Genomic DNA, 19,529 nt, shown 5'->3' on the forward strand with positions numbered 1-19,529 from the left:
TCATAATAGGAAGAAAACTGAAACAAAACAAGAAGAAAATAAGCAGAAAACAGAACCTGGGCCAGAAGTAGCAGTTTCTGTAGAAGTTAATAAAATAGAGAAGAGTTGTGGGAAGTGATTGATGCAATTTTATACATGGTGTAAATCGACAGTTTGCAAAATTGTTACTAACACACACTGTCAAGGATTTGAGTCAGGGAAAGTTAATGAGAATGAAGGATACTAGGACAGAGTCTAATAAAGTGTTTAATTTTGGTAAGACATCTTATAAGTCAAAAGGAGTAATGGAAATACCAGTGATATAAAAAAACAAGAAGTTTTATTTGAAGACAGAAATTCTGCAGGATGATCTACCATGGCTAATAGGTAAGCAAACCATGAGCAAATGGGTATGACCATAAATTTAAAAGAAAATTGTCATAATAGAAGTATTAGGGGGAATGGCGGTAAAGTTAAGAGAAGACAAACAGGGTCATTTAAGAGTACCTATAAGGAGGAGGAAGCTTGAAGAATTATTAATGGAAGGTTGGAAGGGAAACAGTCTGAGGGAAATTAAAAGCACAATGAAGAAATTACATTTACAGTTTGGTCACGGAAGTGGAAATAAAACATGGAAGCTAACACAGGAAGCACACTGGAGTGATGGGTTGATAAAGAAAAGAAAAGGAGGAAATGAAAAAGTTACAAGTAACGGACCTGATTGGAAATTGTGAGATATGTAAAAGATACAAAATAAATCCAGCTAAACCAGTACTAGTAGGATTTTCTTGGAGTAAAACATTTAATGAAGTTGCAGCAATGGATATGGGAGATAGAAGAGAGAAAGTTCTTGGTAATGGTGGATATGGTAATGAGGTATTATCAGGCTTTTTGGATAAAAGATAAGAAACCAGAATCTATAATTAAGACACCTGATGGTTGGTTTGCTATATTTGGAGCGTCTTCCAAAATATTGTCAGACAATGGGGGAGAATTTCAAAATGAAACCGAAGATGGAATATTAAAGCATTAGCCACAGAATCAGAATCTCCATGGAGCAACGGATTATGTGAAAAGACCATAGACATGATCAAGGGAAGTGTAAGAAAGATGATGGAGGATGAGAAAGTAGATTGATCCATAAGCATTGAAATGGGTAGCGAGTGCTAGGAACTGCTTAATGAATAATGGAGGTTTCTCTCCTAACCAATTAATATTTGATAAAAAACCCTTCCCTGCCTAATCTAATGGGAGAAGAGAGCTCAAGTCCTCCAAGCAGAGAGATGGGATGGAAGAGAGTATGGTAATGGACACACTGAATGCAATGCACAAGGCCAGAGGGGTTTATAAAAAATAAGACATGTAATAAAATAAGAATTGCATTAAACAAAAACACCAGAGAACATAAATTTGAAGAAGCAGAGGTGGGAGATGAGGTATTCTATAAGAGGGAAAATGAAAATGAATGGAGGACCTGCTCAGGTAGTGAGAGTATCAGGGAAAACAGTAGTAATTAAACATGGGGATTCTTTAAGAGAAGTAGCTAGATACAGGTTCCTAGGATTCAAAGACTATCACCAGAAACAGAAAAGATGTCTTCTAGAATAGATAAATCATATGTTGTGAAAGGTAGATCCGATGGCCCAAATGAATGGAAGGTAGATAGGCAGGAAGGAAAAAAGATAATAGTAGGCTGGGGAATGCAGACACAGAAGAGGCTATAGAAAGAGATGTGGTAGTGGAAACAATGGAAGATGATGGAGAAATTGAGTTAATAGAAGTGATACAAAGATTCAAAAAGGGAAATAGAGTTAGAGCTGTAAACAATGACACAGGACAAGTAGAAGAATGGATTATATTAAGTCTTGCAGGAAAAACATCATGCAAATCATGGGCTGATTGGTACAATGTACAAGACTCGCAGTCAAGTGACAAGGGGTGGGTTAACTTGAGGGATTAGTGTCATGTAAAAAAAAATTGAAGATGAAGATGAGGTGTTGCTAGGATATGAACATAGAAGCATAATGGACGCTAAAGAAAAAGAACTTCAAAGTTGGAGAGAATACATGGTATATGAGGAGGTAAATGATTTTGGACAAAAAGCTATATCTACTTTGGACAAAAAGCTATATCTACAGGATGGATAGTAACTGAAAAGATAAAAGGGGGGAAAGGATATGTAAAGCAAGATTGGTTGCTAGAGGGTTTGAAGAAGAGATGGCGGAATGGGAAAAAGACACTCCCACATGCAATGCTGAAATTTATAAATTTTGTTTGACCATAATAAAAGTGAAAGATTGGAATTGTTATATGTTGGATGTGAAAAATGCGTATTTACAAGGTGATGATATACAAAGAGAAGTATATTTAAAGCCACCTTGGGAAGATGGTTGGAGTGGATTATGGAAGTTGAAGAAAACTGGTTATGGGCTCAAGGATGCAGCAAAAGCACGGTATTGTAAAGTGAAAGTAGTGGAAGAGCTCAAAGGTGAGAGAAGAAGACTAAAGCCTAATATATTCTTCTGGAAAAAAACAATATACTGAATGTTACTTTGTGTACCCACATAGATGATTATTGCTACGGAGGAACTGAAGGATTTTTAAAGGAAACAATTGGGAAATTGAAAGGGAAATGGCAAGTAGGAGAAGAAGTAAAAGGTTTAAGTATATAGGAGTAGTAGTAGAGCAGAAGGAGAATAGATTTTGCCTTAATCAGTGGCAGTATGTGTATTCTATAAAAGAAACAGAAGCTAGAAGATATGCGGGTAATAGAGTGTTACAACAAAAGGATTTACCCGAGTATAGATCAGTGGTAGGACAGTTGAATTGGGTATCACTACATACCATGCCAGAAATATCATATGATGTCAGTGAATTAAGTAAAGCATTTAAAGAAGGAGCGACTCAGGATATGAAGAAGCTTATTAAAATGGTGAGAAAAACTAAGAACATGATGTGCGAAGTTACAATAAGTGAGATGAAAAAAGAAAAGATTTATTGGGAAGCCTATGCAGACACTTCATTTGGGAACATAGAAGATGGTCATTCACAATTGGGCTATATCATATCCTTGACAGATGGTGAGAGGAGAAGTCCCATATGGTGGAAGTCCAGGAAATCGAGGAGAATGGCAAAATCCACCACTGAAACAGAAGCCCTGAATGTTGGGGAGGCTATAGAAGGATTGATATATTTCAAGAATTTGTGGGAAGAGGTAGTAGGTTTTAGGGGAAAATATTAGAAATTATGTAGAGGGTAAAGAGTTGGCGAATAAAGGAAATTAAAGGGACTAGGTTAGGAAGCAGTTGGAGGGGAGGGAGAAAGAGATAAGTGTGATTATGTATTGTACATCAGTTTAATTAGAGTTATTTCATTTTTATTATTATTGTTATTTTCTGTATTGTCGAAATATGGTGGATGTCCAATGTATGGGCAGCATATGGTTGATTTTAAAAAGTGTTTATTGATGTATTTAAGTTGTGTTGTGACGTCATAGAAGACAAGATGGCGGAGGTATCTGGTGAATGTAAACAATAATAGAGGCAGCAGGAGACAAGTGGCTTGGGTTGTTTGGTAGTAGGAGAGAGATCTTTGTCGAATAGGAGTTTTTGGGTTGTAAGTCTTATCATGGTGTTGTTCAAAGGTGTAAGCTGGAGTATACTGGGGTCAGAGAATGTGGACAGGTGGGAAGATTGCACAATTGTGTTCGAAAGGAAAGATTAGGCTAGGAAAATATTCAAACTCATGGCCGTCATAGTCTTTGCAGCCGTCCTAGTTCTTACGTCCGTCATGGCCCTACGGCCATCATCGTTCTCAACCTCTCACTGGACCATTGACAACCTAGACGTCAACCGGCAAGACTGAACTAATAACTACTGCTTGAGCTTTTTTTGAAGGCAAAGAAGAAATAATTCCTCTCCACTTGGCACAGGGATCTGTTACAAAGACCCTTATTCCAAAATTTAACTGTAGCAAGCACAGGCATCGCTGCAGCTTAGCCTACAGGAAAAGACAAGATCACGAAGACGAAGACAATTCATGCCTTTCCATCTTGCGTGTCTTTTCAATTTCCCTTCTAAAATTATCAAATTTCTCCATAAGCGCATGTTCCTGAATATGAAAGCGTAGTTACTGTATATTTGTCATCACTGAAGACAAGAGGCTGTAGGCAGTAGACTGTCATGGTGTCATGACTGCCATCATTTTGATAGTGGTTTTGGCTATGACATCATCACACTTGATGGCACAAGGTTGTTGATGGTATTCTTCCTACCATAACAAAGAAACCCAAAATGCTGTGACAGTCCTGGCTCGAAAATGAAGAAGAAATTATTCTTCTCCTCTTGGTACGAGGATCAGTCACAAAGTCCCTGATTCAAACATTCTCCAACTCTTTCAAAGCTGCACTAGACCAAGCTTCAATCAGTAACTTGTTCGACATTTACAACTACTTCTTGTGCTTTCTTATAAAAGGGATGTGACAGTCCTGGCTCAAAGATGGAGAAGAAACCATTCTTCTCCCCTTGGCGCGAGGATCAGCCATGAAGTCCCTTTTCTACAACAATTGATTAGAGAACGCACTGGAGTCAATGTCACCGAAGCTTGTGTTGAAACCTAAGCAGGAGGAGAACAAGAAGGAAAAACTTGCATCTTTTCCACTTGTATGTTTGTTATTTCTCCTAAGGCTTCCAATTTCTCCCAAAAATGACAAATTTTCTATAACAATTTATATTTTTTATAGCTACAAAACTGAGGTCTTAACAATACGATAATTTTCTAGTGCCTAGCTGGATCCGGTTAAATCGTAGATGAAAAAGCATGGAATCTTGCGAGATATGGCAAAGGATGTGTATATCAGGTGAAAAGACCGCATACTCACGCTACTGGGTTGTCTTTCCCAACTCAGGATGTCTTAAGAAGACAAAGGGGCGGCTAGAGGTGGGCAGTACAATGTGAAGACCAGGTTTGTAGCTATGAAAAATACAAATTGTCTTAAAAAATTTGTCATTTGTTCATACATGAACAAACCTTCGGTCTTAACAATAGGATAGACATATACTTGGTGGGAGGTACAGACATCCTAAACTGGCTGGGGGCCTACCCACCAGTCCAACTCCAAAACAAATATCTACAGGAGAGGAACTGATGCCCGTGAGAAGCTAGATAAACTGATATCCAACAACTCAGCCACTGGGCTACATACAATGATAAATGGGAAGATTCATTGCAGAAGGGAACTAAAGAGAAACTCTGACTGTTCAATAACAAACCAATGCACCATGGTTCGTTATTACTCCTCACTCACCCTTGCTAGGGAGTGGAGTATATGCTACTAAATAAAGGGTTCGAATATTTGAACACAAAGCAACCAAACTATCAGTATGACTACCTTACTCCCCTGTATCAGACCAGTCCAGCGAATGATGTGTCTATTCCTCAACCTGCCCGTAGGAAGAAGAAAAGGAACAAGAGAAAGAAAGACACCAGCCAACTCACTCATTCTCTCTTCCACACAATCATCTTAGGTAAGATACAAACGTGCCCGGTTAAGGGCAACGATGCGTTACATGATCTGTTGGGCAGACACCACAGGGCCTAAGGAAAAAGTGTCCATAGATCTGTGGACAACATCCTTTTGATAGAAAGAGGTGAATGAGGAATGGCGTAACCAAGTACCAGCGCTCAGAACTCTATGAACAGCCAAATTCTTCTTGAAAGCCAGAGAGGGACCAATACCCCTGATGTCATGTGCTCTAGCCTACACAGACGTGGCGGTGGAATCATCAAGAGTCAAATACGCCTGTCTGATAGCTTCATGTATCCAAAAAGAGATTGTATTCTTGGACACCTCTTTCTTCGTACGCCCTGTGCTAACAAAAAAAGACAACCTGGCCTAAGATATCATGTCCTCTTAAGATAGCAATGTAGAGCTCTGACAGGACCTAACAAAAGCGCTTGAGAATTACCACCCAAAGTCATCCAGTGATGGAATGGAAAAGGAGGCTAACCTAGTATCATCCTGCACCGAAGGATTCCAGGACAAGGACACTGACCCCAAAACCCCTGGTTTGCTTCACATCATAGCTGAGGACATGTAGCTCCCCCACTCTCTTTGAAAAGGCCAAGGCCTAGAGGAAAACAGTTTTGAGTGTCAAGTTCCTGTCTGATGAACGGCGTAAAGGCTCATAAGGAGTTTTAGCGAAACTTCTCAAGACCAAGGAAACATCCCACGTTGGAGGCTTGAGCTCTCTAGGAGAACACGACTGCTCAAACCCCTTAACTAGCAAGGAGAGTTCCCAGGATGAGATGTTGATACCTCTAAGACATAACACCAAACTCAGGGCTGCCCTGTAACCTCTAATGGTGGAAACAGACAAGCCTTTCTCATCCCTGAGGATGACAAAAAAATCTGCTATGCACTGAATAGAGGTTCTGAGTGGAAAAACCCCAGTTTACGACACCAATCACAGTAAATCGCCCTTTTCCTTGGTAAATGGCAGAGGTAGACTTTCTCAGACTGCTGGACATATATCCTGCTGTCTTCTGAGAAAAGCCTCTTGCTCGGAGGGGATGCTTGATAACCTCCAACCGTGAAAAGACAGGGATTCTACTGACTGGTGGAATCTTTCTATGTGTGGCTAACAAAGAAGATACCACCACGGGGGGATGTCCCTAGGCACCACTGACAACAGATCCGGGAACCATTTCACCTGCGGCCACAGAAGGGTGACCAATATCATCCAGAGACTCAGCGAACTCATCCACCTGTTCGGGACTTGACGGATCAAACAAAATGGAGGGAAGGCATAAACCTCCAGGTTGTCCCAAGGATGTTGGAACGCATCCTCTGCTAACGCCAGAGGATCCGGAACCACCAAACAGAATACCTCTAGTTTCCTGTTGAACGGGGTCACAAAGAGATCTAGCATAGGTTTCCCCCAAACCTGGAAAAGTCTATTTACCACGGCCTGATGGAGAGACCATTCTGAGTTTGTCCGCAACCACATTCCTTTTGCCAGGGATATATCTGGCTGAGAGCTCTACCGAATTACTGACCGCCCACTTGTGAACCTTGACTGTCAAGGCGTGAAGTTGATGCAAAATCAGTCCCCCTTGCTTGTTCACATAAGCAACCAACATGGTGTTGTCCGACATGAGAACAGCAGAATGTCCCTCTACTTTCTCCTGAAATTCCTTCACCCAGAAAGGCTGCCTTTAACTCTAAGATGTTGATATGCTGCTGTCTGTTCTCCAAACTCCAAACGCCCGAAGTAATGAGGCCGCCTAAATGAGTAGTAGATACCTCATCCGAAGGACATCTACTACCCATTCTCTGCCCCATAACTCTGCCACTTGGCCCACTGACCCACCAGCCACCCACCCACCTGTGGCAAAGGAGAGGGAGAGGCGCCCAACCTATCAACGACCCCCCTTATTTCTGCCCCTAGAGTGCCCTCCTTGACCTGTAAGAGCAGGACCATAAGGGACGTTGGTCCTCTGACCTAGGCTGAGACAAATGGAAGGGCCCCGCCACACCGAACTCTTAAGACGGCTTAACAGGCGATGATCTTTGTACTTGCTGCTGAGCAGGAGGAGGAGGAGGAGGATGGGTGGGACGCCTCCGAGAATGAGAGACTGACTTGGACACAGCCTGGTGCACCAACCTGTCCTTCATGTCAGTTCGCCGTCGGTCTATCTCATCCTCCAGCTCAGTCCGAGGGAACAGGAACTGAGATTATAAAAGATCCCCATTTCTTAGCACCAACATGGACTCAGGGTCAACTGATCTTGCCATCCTGGATAAAGCTGCTTCCCTTCTGATCAGAAGATTAGCCCATAAATTAACGCTAAGGTGTGCGAGATATGAGAATGCCTTGCCTCCAGACTGCAGCAAACTGGCAAGAGAAGAAGCGCTCACCAACCCTTCTGGGGACCTGTCAGACGCAATCTTGGCAATGATTGTCGACAAGAAGTTCAACCATGACACAGTCTGTAACATGGAGGCTGCCGTTGACTCCAAAGCTGAGGCATCCTGCGGAGACAAGGACAGCGCCACCGACCTCACCTGCTCCAAAGTCAACCCTGGCTTCAGACGTTATATAATGTCTGGATTAAGGCGACGAGGCAGCAAGCAGGCAGAGTTCGTAGCATAATACTTCCTATGCCTCATGAGTGGTGGACAAAGCAACTTGGAAGAACCCCTTGACCGAAGAGACCCGTCCCGATCTGACACAGAAGCGTTCACCTTTTGCAAGACTGACTGGGCATGCCCCGATAAGGGAAGCTGAAATGACGACTTAGGATCTTGCGTACCCCCCAGCAAGGATTCCAAGAAGGGAGTGAAAGACGACTGAGCCTGAGTCTTACTCTCCAAATTGTTGAACCCACGAATGAGATCAATAACTTCGGTAAAGGAAGATAAAAACTCTTGCGTGTCTCCTTCCTCCTGCTCCAGCAATGGAAACCGACGACGAGAAAAACATGCAGGCTTTTCCAAAACGCCTTCTTCATGCAAATCAACTGTGGACCCAGCAGCCAAACAACCTGAGGCGCCAGCAGACCTGTCTGGACTGGAGCCAAGCGCCAACCCCTGTGATGAACCAACCACAACACTAGGAACACCACTACAAACACTCGCAATAGATGACTCACGTACGTGTCCACGAATGCGTCTGTGTGGACCAGATGTACATATGTGTGATGGAGAAGCATCTCAAACTCTTGACATAGAATGAGAATTCCTCAGAGTTGAACCCCAAACAGCATCAATGGGAGGGGGAGGCGAACACTCCGGCTGCACTACTGCATTCATAACTTTTGACCTTTTCACAGGTGCCTTGAGATCCTTACAATGACAAATAGGCCCTGGTGCAGAAGCAGCAGAAGAATCGGCAACATGCACACGAACGTGCGAGGTTGCAACACACTCGTGTCTCAAAGAAGATGACAATGCAGCCACAGCAGACTGCACAAGGGACAAAACACTAACACTCCCAGGAACACGGACATGCCACTCCTCACTCATTGACAAAGAAAAAGCAACCTCCTTAACCCTCCAACGCTTGATATGGCAATGCGGATGAGATGGGGGAATGGAAGAGAAGATGACAGCATTGATTCCTTACACATCCTCTTGGCAGGAGGAGGGGCAACGCAACACACTTGCTCACAGCCTTCTCAGCCAACAGGCAGCAAACCTATCTTCCAAAGCAGAGTCCAATCTCTTAAGAACTGGCTGACATACAGCCTCAGACAGATCCATAAGAGAGGACGCAGATGATACAGAAGGGAGAGGGAACGTCCTGGATGGCAGCAATGACGTCACGGGAGCAAACGATGATGACACTGAGGAGCGAGGCAGCGCAACAGCCCCAACCGATGACGCCGACATAGCAGAGACAGACAACACTGAGGGCACTGGGAGTGATGTCATCAATGGAAGTGACATCATGGCTGTAACTGGGAGAGATGGAACTGGGAGTGATGCCACCAGCGGCGCTGACGTCACGACCTCCCCTTGACCTAAGCGAGCGGCAGGCATCACTGGCGGAGAGATACAAAATGGCTGACCCATGCCACCAACATAGAGAAGGGTAAAGGGAGGTGGGAGAGCTGGGGGGGCCTGAGGGGGGAGGTGAGCATTCATGAAATGTGTCAGCAAACCCTCAAAGGAGGGTGAACCCCATAGCCCAAGCAACCACCAGAGCGCAGCCATTTCGGACGCCTCTGAGTCTGAAATATAAGAAACCAATGAAATAGCCTCCTCCCTTGTAGGAAGCAAATTAACTCCCAAGGAAGAGGGGCCGACATTACACAATAAATCAGCCTGAGGGCCTCCCAATACTTCCAACAACAAATTGATGGAAAAAAAGGAAGGAGACACAGGCACAACAACACTAGCATCATGGGGTGTGACTGCAGAAGAAGACAACGCATCGGGACAAGGTGATGAAAACCCTTCCCGAAGGAAGGGTCAAAACTCTACAATGCTCCCTCTTACTATAAAATAACTTCCACTGAATTCTAGGCCACTCACGACATTCCAGGCAAGAATTCGTTATGGTACAAACATTAGCACGACACCTACTGCATGTGGAGTGTGGGTCTGTAGCTGCAGAAGTTAGGAAACAAGAACACGGGAAACCTTGAGTTCCCGGGCACATATGTTAGCGAGGCTGAGAAGAAGTGGAGGAAGCCATAACACAAGCACACACACACTGACAAACACAAAGTGAAAACAGGCAACTGCAACTCTCAACTAGACGGTTAAGAAAAAGACTGAACGCAGTAGCGTGGGTGCGCGGTCTTTGACTGGTTTTCACCCAATATACACATGCATTGCCAGATCTCACAAGATTCCTTGCTTTTTCATCTATGATTTAACCAGATCCAGCTGGGCACTAGAAAATTATCCTATTGTTCAGACCTCAGGTTTGTTCGCGTATGAACAAATGTGAGTGTCACAGAATCAGAAAGCGTAGTTGTACAGTACTCTTGTACATCAAAGAAGCAAGCGTGGAAGCATGTCTGTGCAAGCCATGTTTATGACGTCACTGAGCATCCTGAATGTGATGCCAGCACTTAATAGGAAGTATAAGGCTGCTGTTGTTATTTCTGTAAGCATAGCAACCTTAACTCAAAATACTGAGGCGTTGTACTATCTGCTTCTCTACCAATGTCGAAGTATTCGACCACCATTCACTGAAGATCAGGGGTAGAAGGGACATCCATAGCGAGGGGACCCTTGAGGGAAGTGAGACATCACATAGCAAACCAACTGCCCTTCTAGGGTTGATAATCCTGAAAGGCCTAATGCCGATCGCACACCCCAATCAACTCTTCCTCCGTATCTGGAACAAAGAGCAAGATGGGGATGCACACCCTTCCTCCACAGGAAAAGGAGCACAATTAGAGAAAATTACCTTCCAAAGTCCCTCCTGATACATCCAAGATATGAATCCATAGATGAACCAGATGGGATACGTGAAATATCAAATAGTACAGGTGGTGAAGTAACTGGATCTGAACATAGTTTTCTGCACCTACGACCTACTACACATTGGATGGGGCTCTGTGTATTCCGACGTTAAAAAAGGTGAAGATATCCAGGCATTTATCTGCTTCTTGTGAGATCCAGGAAGCATGTCAAGGGTCCATGTTCTTAAAATTGCCTGGAAATTCCACACACAAACAGATTCAAACCAAACCAGCTTTAAAAGAACAGAAGCAAAGCACTTCCTCTCTTAAAGGCAGTAAGAAAATAACTAACATGGTCACGGGTTAAAGAGGGGTATGTGGGTGGTCCCACGTGACTCATGACTGCGTACAGATGCCAACAGTCCCTTGCGTACACAATTTTTTAACTTAACTGGTTTTCAGCTGGCGCTATGTTATTTATCCTAATATTACAACCAAGGGTTTGTTTCATATATGAACAAAGATATTTTACAGTGTTCTATAATTATCAGTCCTCACTGTTGTGGCTACACTATACCTGTACTTTTTTTGCCTTAGATACCTACAAATCTTACCTACTCTTATATGTTCATAAGGTGATTTTCATATAACATAAACAATAATCACTTTTAAAAAGTCTTATTATTTAATTTAGCAAAAATCAATATGTATTACTATGCAAACATTACTGATACTCAGTAATAAACTGTTCTGCACACTGCTGTCTCTTCTCATTTTTTTAATACCAACTACAAGGACAAAAACAAGAAGCCAATGACACGTCTTTCAAAATTTTGCAGAAAATTTATTTCTGTTTTTTTATCTTTTTTTTTTGACACATCAGGTCTTTTCATGGCTTTTCATTTTTCTTGTTTTTTTTTGGGGGGGGGAGGTTGAAAATTATCCAGCTGAGTTGTGAATACCCAGTAACTTTCTCTGCATTAAGTAAAGGTCAATCACTCCATAAATAAAAAATCTCCAAGTTAATAAATGAACATAATTTTAGAATATGACAGTAAAAAATAACACTACTATCAATATCCCTATACATTCTAGCCATGAATCTAAGCATGTTATAGTAACCTTTTCCAGAATCTTTGCCATTTTCTTAACAAGTGCTGTTTTTCCACATATAAAGAAACATAAATCTTATACATATAGGTAACAAGAAATTCTGCTTTTTACTTATTTCCTGGACTCAAATCCAGGGTTTTACTGAAGATGCAGATATACTATTCTACTATATCGAAGACCTGCCCCCACCTCTATCTATTTGTTACAAGATCTTGAATATGACAGGCACTGGAATCCATTGCATTTTCCTGGAAAACTACCAGGCTATGCACTTCCCTGCAAATCCACACTGAATTTTCCAGACTTCAACTTTACTTCGACTTCTTTATCTGTTGTTGTCAAATACTTGTTTGACTGACTGATTTGTGGATTTCTTTGTAACAGTACTTCATTCCTATTATAAATAACTACAGGCACAGCACTGATTCATAACAGGCACCAATATTTATATAACTTCTCTCTCTCTCTCTGTAGGCCAATTTTCCTTGTAGCCCTCTTTGGTTTATAGTCAGCTAATTCTGTCCATAAGGGTTGTCAGCAGAAGATTTATAGAAAGAAAGAAAAACCGATCTGACATACTTGCCACTGTCTTTACTCTAGTTCTTATGGTATGGTAATAAAATACCTTCATTACTCAATTTCTTCAGGTTCAGGTACCCTCTACCTTTCTTATGCCCATCAAATTAACTGTTTTGGTATTCTGTCAAGTCTGTTCTCTAAATCCACAAATATATCTATTTCTTCTTCTGGCCTTATTATAAACATCATTTCCAGTTTCTTTGTCAAAAACATAATGAAAAAAAGTGATTGTTACCAGTTTTAACTATTTCTCACTGCTCAAAATATACAATATGGTATGATCTATAACTTACCTTTTCCCTGCACCAAGTGAATTTCTCAGTGCATTCTGATATACATTTTCTTTCTCCTCTAATCTTTTCTGTAAAACACGAATCATTGCATTTCTCTCAGCTATTTGGGTCTCCAATTCACGATTCCTGTAAAATACATGTCATCAGTGAAAATGAATCCAGCTCATGCCATACAAAAAAAAAATCAATAAATAATACACAGCCAACCAACCTTCTTATTTTAGAAGAAACAATTACTTATAAAACAATTTGCCCAGGAAAGCATGGAATTTCATCATACATGTAAGAACACATTTTTTACCCTTTCTCTAACTTTGCTATGCCAGTAGGGAGTGAATTAAATCACCCACTGATGAACTGATTACTATGGGTTAAGGGTGCTAGCCTGCCAATATAGGGCGAAAAATGCAAAACCATGAAAAAATTCATGGAGCTTCATATGGCAATGGAGATTGAGTATACAAAATATTTCGTCAAAATTCCTCTTACTTTCATAGTTACAGGGTAATTCGTCAAAATTCCTCTTACTTACATAGTTACAGGGTAATTAGTAAAAGTAACTCAATAAGCCAAAAACATTGATCCACACAAGAAAATGCAGTATATTTCTTCTGTTATCATAAATTTTGATCATTATTATCAAACAAATTGTGAGCAATGGCATCTGTAGATGGGAAGACTGGGCTTTACACCCTTCAGTGCAGCAGAAACATGAAAGAGAGAGACACGTTCGAGTTTCACCTCTAACATTCACTTGCTTTTACATCTGTTTTTCTTTGTTTCGGCAAGGTTTTCATCATGTCAAAGAGGAAAAGACTAGCAAAACATCTCACTGACATACAGAAGAAGAAAGTTCACTCAAATAAGAGTTCAGAAGATCTTAGTATCAGCGATATTAACTGAGTTGGTGAAGGAGAGAGAGAGATTGTTGCGTACAGAGGAGCCTGGCGCAGTGTCCCAGGCTACAATCTTTGAGCAAAGGGATCTTCATTTATGATTTAACTATGATAAAGAACATAGTTTTGGTTTATCAATACCCAAAAAGGAATATAAAATTCATAATAATCAAGATTTATTAACACTGTCTTTGTAAAATACAAGGAAAAACTTAGAACGCTAGTATCTCAAAACTATACTTATTAACCTTCAAATTTTATCTTCTCCCTTAGTTTTAAAGCTATAGCATTGAAACTCGGTATATAACTTAGAAAGACATTATAGAAAACTTAGAAAGACATTATAGAACAATCAAATCTAGCCCTTTTTTTTCATTTTTGTTTCATTTTTTTCTTAACATTTTTTTCATGACTTATAGGATTTATTTTTTTACCATAATGAAAAAATTCATATCTAGCAAAAAAAATTACTTTTAGAAAAAACTCTCTATTTGATTGGAGGTCTACATCAGGTCTATATAAGGTAATAAATCCCAGGTCTTAATATCAAGTATCAAGGGAGGAGATAGAATTTGAGAAATATGGTATTTTCATTATAAAATAAGTTTTTAAATATACTTACCTGGTAGTTACATATATAAAAGGTCCCTCCCTCCTCCCCTCTGAGAACAGGGGCATGGAATTTCTGAGGACAAATGGGAATGGTTCCAAGTACCTGGGTAGAGGGAGCACAGGTATGATCACCTGACCATCTATCGGCGATTGCTGCGAATTTTGAATTTCTGCCGTGCACGCGACGAATCGGCGGGATAAAGCTATATATGTAACTACCAGGTAAGTATATTTAAAAACTTATTTTATAATGAAAATACCATTTTTAAATATCTAACTTCCCTGGTATTTACATACATATAGCTGATTGACACACTTGGTGGTGGGTTAGAGAACTGCAACACCGTTGGGAATTCGTATAATTATTAATCGCTATAAATTAGCCGTACCAATAATCTGGTTCCTACCTGATAAGGAAGCTGGCTTCATAGTTTTCCTGCCTCATTCACCTGCATCCCTTGAGAGACCCAGCAATCCGCTGTAGAAAGTCTCTGTGGGGCTGTCACACGGTCCTCAACCTTAACATGACTAGACCACCACCCTTGCTATCATGGCATAGCCATGGACAATGAGCTGACCACCTGACCCACTAACACACTAAAAACACACTCCATAAAACCTAACTTAGACTTGCACCCCAGATCGTGGAAGGTTGCAACAACCTTCACAGACAACCTGTGAGATCGAAGTTCAAGAAAATGCAAGGGTATATAAACAAGGTTATAGGTTAGAGGCAGTAGTACCTTCTCCAACTACGGCGCCGGAGGCAACGTACGGACCCAGGGTCTGTACCTCTTTTAGGTAACAATCTGCGAAGATTGACTTGCTTTGCCAGAATGTCGCTTCCAAAATCGATTTCATAGACTTGTTGTGTCTATAAGCCCTCGAAGTTGCCACAGCTCTTACTTTGTGTGCTTTGACTTTGAGGATTGGGAAGCTTTTCTCGTCACAGTTCTGGTGAGCTTCCCTTATTAAATCCTTGATGAAGAACGCAAGTGCATTCTTTGACAAGGGTAACGAAGGTTTCTTCACCGAGCACCAGAGGTTGTCTGCCTGTCCTCTCATGTTTTTGGTCCTCTGCAGATAAAATTTTAGGGCCCTCACTGGACAAAGGCCTCTCTCCTTTTCCTCTCCTACTAAATGAGCTAACCCTGGTATGGTAAAGGATCTGGGGGCCATGGCTGAGAAGGATTCTCGTTCTTGGCGAGAAAACCTAGTTGCAGCGAGCAGACTGCATTCTCTCCATTGAAGCCTACATTTTTGCTAAAGGCTTGCAATTCTCCTATCCTCTTGGCTGTTGCCAACGCAACCAGGAATAGGGTCTTCTTAGTGAGATCCTTCCACGAAGCCTAGTCAAGAGGTTCAAACCTGCTCAAGGTTAAAAACATCAGGACTACATTCAAATTCCAAGAGGGGGTTGGGTTGTCCTTCCTCTTAACTGTCTCAAAGGACCTTATGAGGTCCGAGAGATCCTTGTCTCCCGACATGTCAATATCTCTGTGACGGAAGACGGAAGCTAGCATGCTGCGGTATCCCTTGATGGTTGATACTGCTTGTTTCTCTTGGGCTCTCAAGTGTAACAGAAAATCTGCCAGTTGAGTTAGAGAGGTACTGGAAGAGGAAATGTTGTTAACTCTGCACCATTCCCTGAACACGTCCCACTTTGACTGGTACATCTTGATTGTGAATGTCCTCCTCGCTCTCGCGATTGCTCTTGCAGCTTCCCTCGAAAAGCCCTTCGCTCTTGCCAGTTTTTCGATAGTCGAAAGGCAGTTAGATTGAGAGCGAGGAGATTTTGATGGTATCTCTCTATATGTGGCTGTCTGAGTAGATAGTTTCGACAAGGTAACGATCTGGGGGTGTATACTAGCCACTCCATCACTTCTGTGATCCAGGGTCTCATGGGCCAAAACGGAGCTATCAGGGTCATGCGGGCGTTGTTCGACTCCCTGAACTTCTTCATGACTATGTCTAGGATCTTGAATGGGGGGAAGGCGTACATGTCTAGTCCTTCCCAATCCGTGAGGAAGGCGTCCACTGCCACTGCTTCCTGGTCTGGGACTGAAGAGTAGTAAACAGGTAACCTCTTTGTTCTCTGCATTGCAAAGAGGTCTATTCGGTTCTTCCCACAGATTCCAAAGCCTGCTGCACACCTCGTGATGTAGGGTCCATTCTGTCGTGAGAACTTGTCTTCCTCTGCTGAGAAGATCCGCTCTGACATTCTTCTCTACCTCTATGAAGCGGGTTATCAGAGTTATATTGTTCGCTTTTGCCCACAGCAGGAGATCTTTTGCTGGCTCGTAAAGGGAATCCGAACGAGTGCCTCCCTGTTTCCTGGTGTAGGCCAACGCTGTGGTGTTGTCTGCGTTGACCTGTACTAACTTGTTCTGGACCTCCTCCTGGAAGTGTATTAGCGCTAGATGAATAGCCACCAGTTCCTTCATGTTTATATGCCATTTCTTCTGATGGTCTTCCCATAGACCCGAGTCTCGCCCTTCCCCAGTGTTGCACCCCACCCCACGTACGATGCGTCTGAATACAACACTAGGTTGGGGTTCTTCTGTTGAAGTTCGAAGCCTTCTTGTGGTTTGTTGGGGTCGTCCCACCAACTCAACTGATTCCTGATTCCCAGAGGGATCGGAATCCACGTCTCTAGGATTGGTCTCTTGTCCAATATCTTGACAGATGGAACTGAAGTGGACGTAGATGTAGTCTTCCCAGGGAGACGAATTGCTCGATCGAGGAGAGGGTCCCCAGGAGACTCATCCATTCCCTCGCCGAGCAGGTCCATCTCCCTAGGAAGAGCTTCACCTTTTTTAAGCATTCTAGAATGCGTTTCGGGGCTGGAAAAGCCCGAAAAAATACTGACTGAATCCTCATCCCCAGGCAGATGATGTCTTGTGAAGGCGTCAGCTGTGATTTGGCAAGATTTACTACCAGTCCCAGTTGTTGCGTCATAGTCATTGTCACTTGTAGATCCTCCAGACACTTTTCTTGCGACCTGGCTCTGATTAGCCAGTCGTCCAGGTACATCGATATTCGTACCCCTTTCAGATGTAACCAGAGAGCCATGTTCGATACCACTCGTGTGAAAACGTAAGGAGCCGTGCTTAGTCCAAAACAAATGCTTTGAACTGATATGTTGTTGCGTGATGTACAAACCTCAGATATTTCCTGTAGTTTGGGTGAATTGGGACGTGAAAATACGCGTCCTGCAGGTCTATCGACACCATCCAGTCTCCTTGTTTGGTGCCTGCTAGGACTGATGCAGATGTCTCCATAGCAAACTTGACTTTGCTCACGTACTTGTTCAGTGGACTTACATCCAGAACGGGTCTCCAACCTCCCGAGTTCTTGGGTACCAGAAATAGTCTGTTGTAAAGTCCATCTGACGAGGGGTCCTCTACCACTTCTATTGCTGCTTTTGACAGCATCTGGTTTACCTGCTCTTGAAGAGCGGCTGCTTTGCTCCCCGAGTATGTAGCTGTCAACTCTTAACGGCTCTGGCGAAAGAGGAGGCTTACTTAGGAAGGGGATTTTGTATCCTTCCTTCAGTACTTCGACTGTCCAGTCGTCCGCTCCCCTTTGGCTCCACTCTTGCCAGTAGTGGGATAACCTGGCGCCCACTTGTGTCTGGAGGTTGTTGTGTTCACTTTTTGGGTTTCGGATGCTGTTTGGGGTTTTTAAGAGGTTTTCCTCCAGCAGCCATTCTCTGGCTTCCTCTCAAAAGGGCTCTCCCACGAAAGGGCTGACGCATGGGAGGAGCTTCCTTCTCCTTCCTGACTAAAAATATTGCCGGAAGAACTTTCCTCGCAGTCCTTGTAATCAGATCTTGCATTGCTTGTTGCGCAAGAGCTGCCGATAAGTTCTTCACTAGCTCTGAAGGGAAGAGCTGTTTGGTCAAGGGAGCATACAAGAGTTCTGCTCTCTGAGCGAGAGTCACTCCTGACGACAGGAAAGAACACAGCGTAGCTCTTTTCTTAATAATACCTGCTGTGAAAAGGGCTGTGGGTTCAACCGTCCCGTCCCTCACAGCTTTATTGAGACAGGCAATAAAGTGCATTTGCGTCTCGTTCTTCTCGTCCGTAACATCTGTGAGGGCTCCGAGAGTCTAGTCCATCAAGCTCCTGAAGACGCCTTTCAGCAAGTGGTCTATTTCCGATGTGGACCACATAACTTTGGCCTTAGTCATGGCTGTTCTATGCGAGGCGTCTACGAGTCTGGAGAAGTCCCCTTGGGAGGAGGCAGGAACTCCCAAGCCGAGAGCCTCCCCAGTCTCATACCACACGCTAGATCTAGAAGCCAATCTCGTCGGGGGGAGGGAAAAGGTTGTCCTTCCCTGTTCCTTTTTCTTCAAAATCCATTTGTTCAGCGTCGAAAAAGCCCTCTTCACTGATCTGGCTAAAACTGTCTTCTTGAAGGAGGAAGACTTCTGGGGTCTACCCTTCATAAACTGCGAGGGCGGGCTCCGAGGTACAGCCTGCTGAAAATCACTTGGATATAAGTCCGCCAATACCGCAAGTAATCTTTTCAGATCTGCCGCATGAAGAGTTTCTTGCGTCTCCTCCTCTGAGATCTCTTCCAAAGGATTGGCAATTTCCAATGTCGAACGAGTGGGGGAATCACGCGCATCGTCCTGCTTGCATGCATCATGCATGCGTCCAGCATGCTACGAGGGAGCATCATGATCCTTGTCACCTCCCGTCACGCGACCAGCTTGCTGCGAGGGAGCGTCTATGAGCGCTGCAACTTGCAGCGAGTCCGCGTCTTGCTGGCTGTTAGCGTCTCGCTATCCTAACTCCGGTCTTATCCTCTTCCTGGGTCTGTTGACATCCTTAGGTTCCTTCTTGCGTGCTTCCTCTCTTAGTCCTTGCGACTTGTAAACGTCAAACAGAGACGTAACGGACTGCTGAAGCTCTGACAAGAACGCTGCTTGCGGTGCCTCTTGCTGCTGGGGGACAATTGGAGATGGCACTGCAAGTATGTCTACAGCTTCGGAGACTCTAGCTGGGGTCTTCTGGCGAAGAGATGGTGATGCCCCTTGCGACACCTCCCAATCCGGGGGAGGGGGAGAAGCGTGAACTGACGTAATGTGCACGTCTTCTTCCTCCGAAGAGCTATGCATCCTATGCCTCTGTTT

The 19,529-nt window shown here is 43.1% G+C and overlaps 1 protein-coding gene across 1 annotated transcript in view; it reads right to left on the bottom strand.

Moving 5' to 3' along the window:
• LOC135219339 (uncharacterized) overlaps nucleotides 1-19,529 on the bottom strand; it is a 353,665-nt gene that overhangs the window by 47,716 nt on the left and 286,420 nt on the right. The window contains 1 exon segment of the mRNA XM_064256015.1: nucleotides 12,882-13,007. Coding sequence (XP_064112085.1) covers nucleotides 12,882-13,007 — 126 coding nt within the window.

This window comes from Macrobrachium nipponense, chromosome 1 (genome assembly GCF_015104395.2).
Source record: "Macrobrachium nipponense isolate FS-2020 chromosome 1, ASM1510439v2, whole genome shotgun sequence".
NCBI classification, from domain to species: domain Eukaryota; kingdom Metazoa; phylum Arthropoda; class Malacostraca; order Decapoda; family Palaemonidae; genus Macrobrachium; species Macrobrachium nipponense.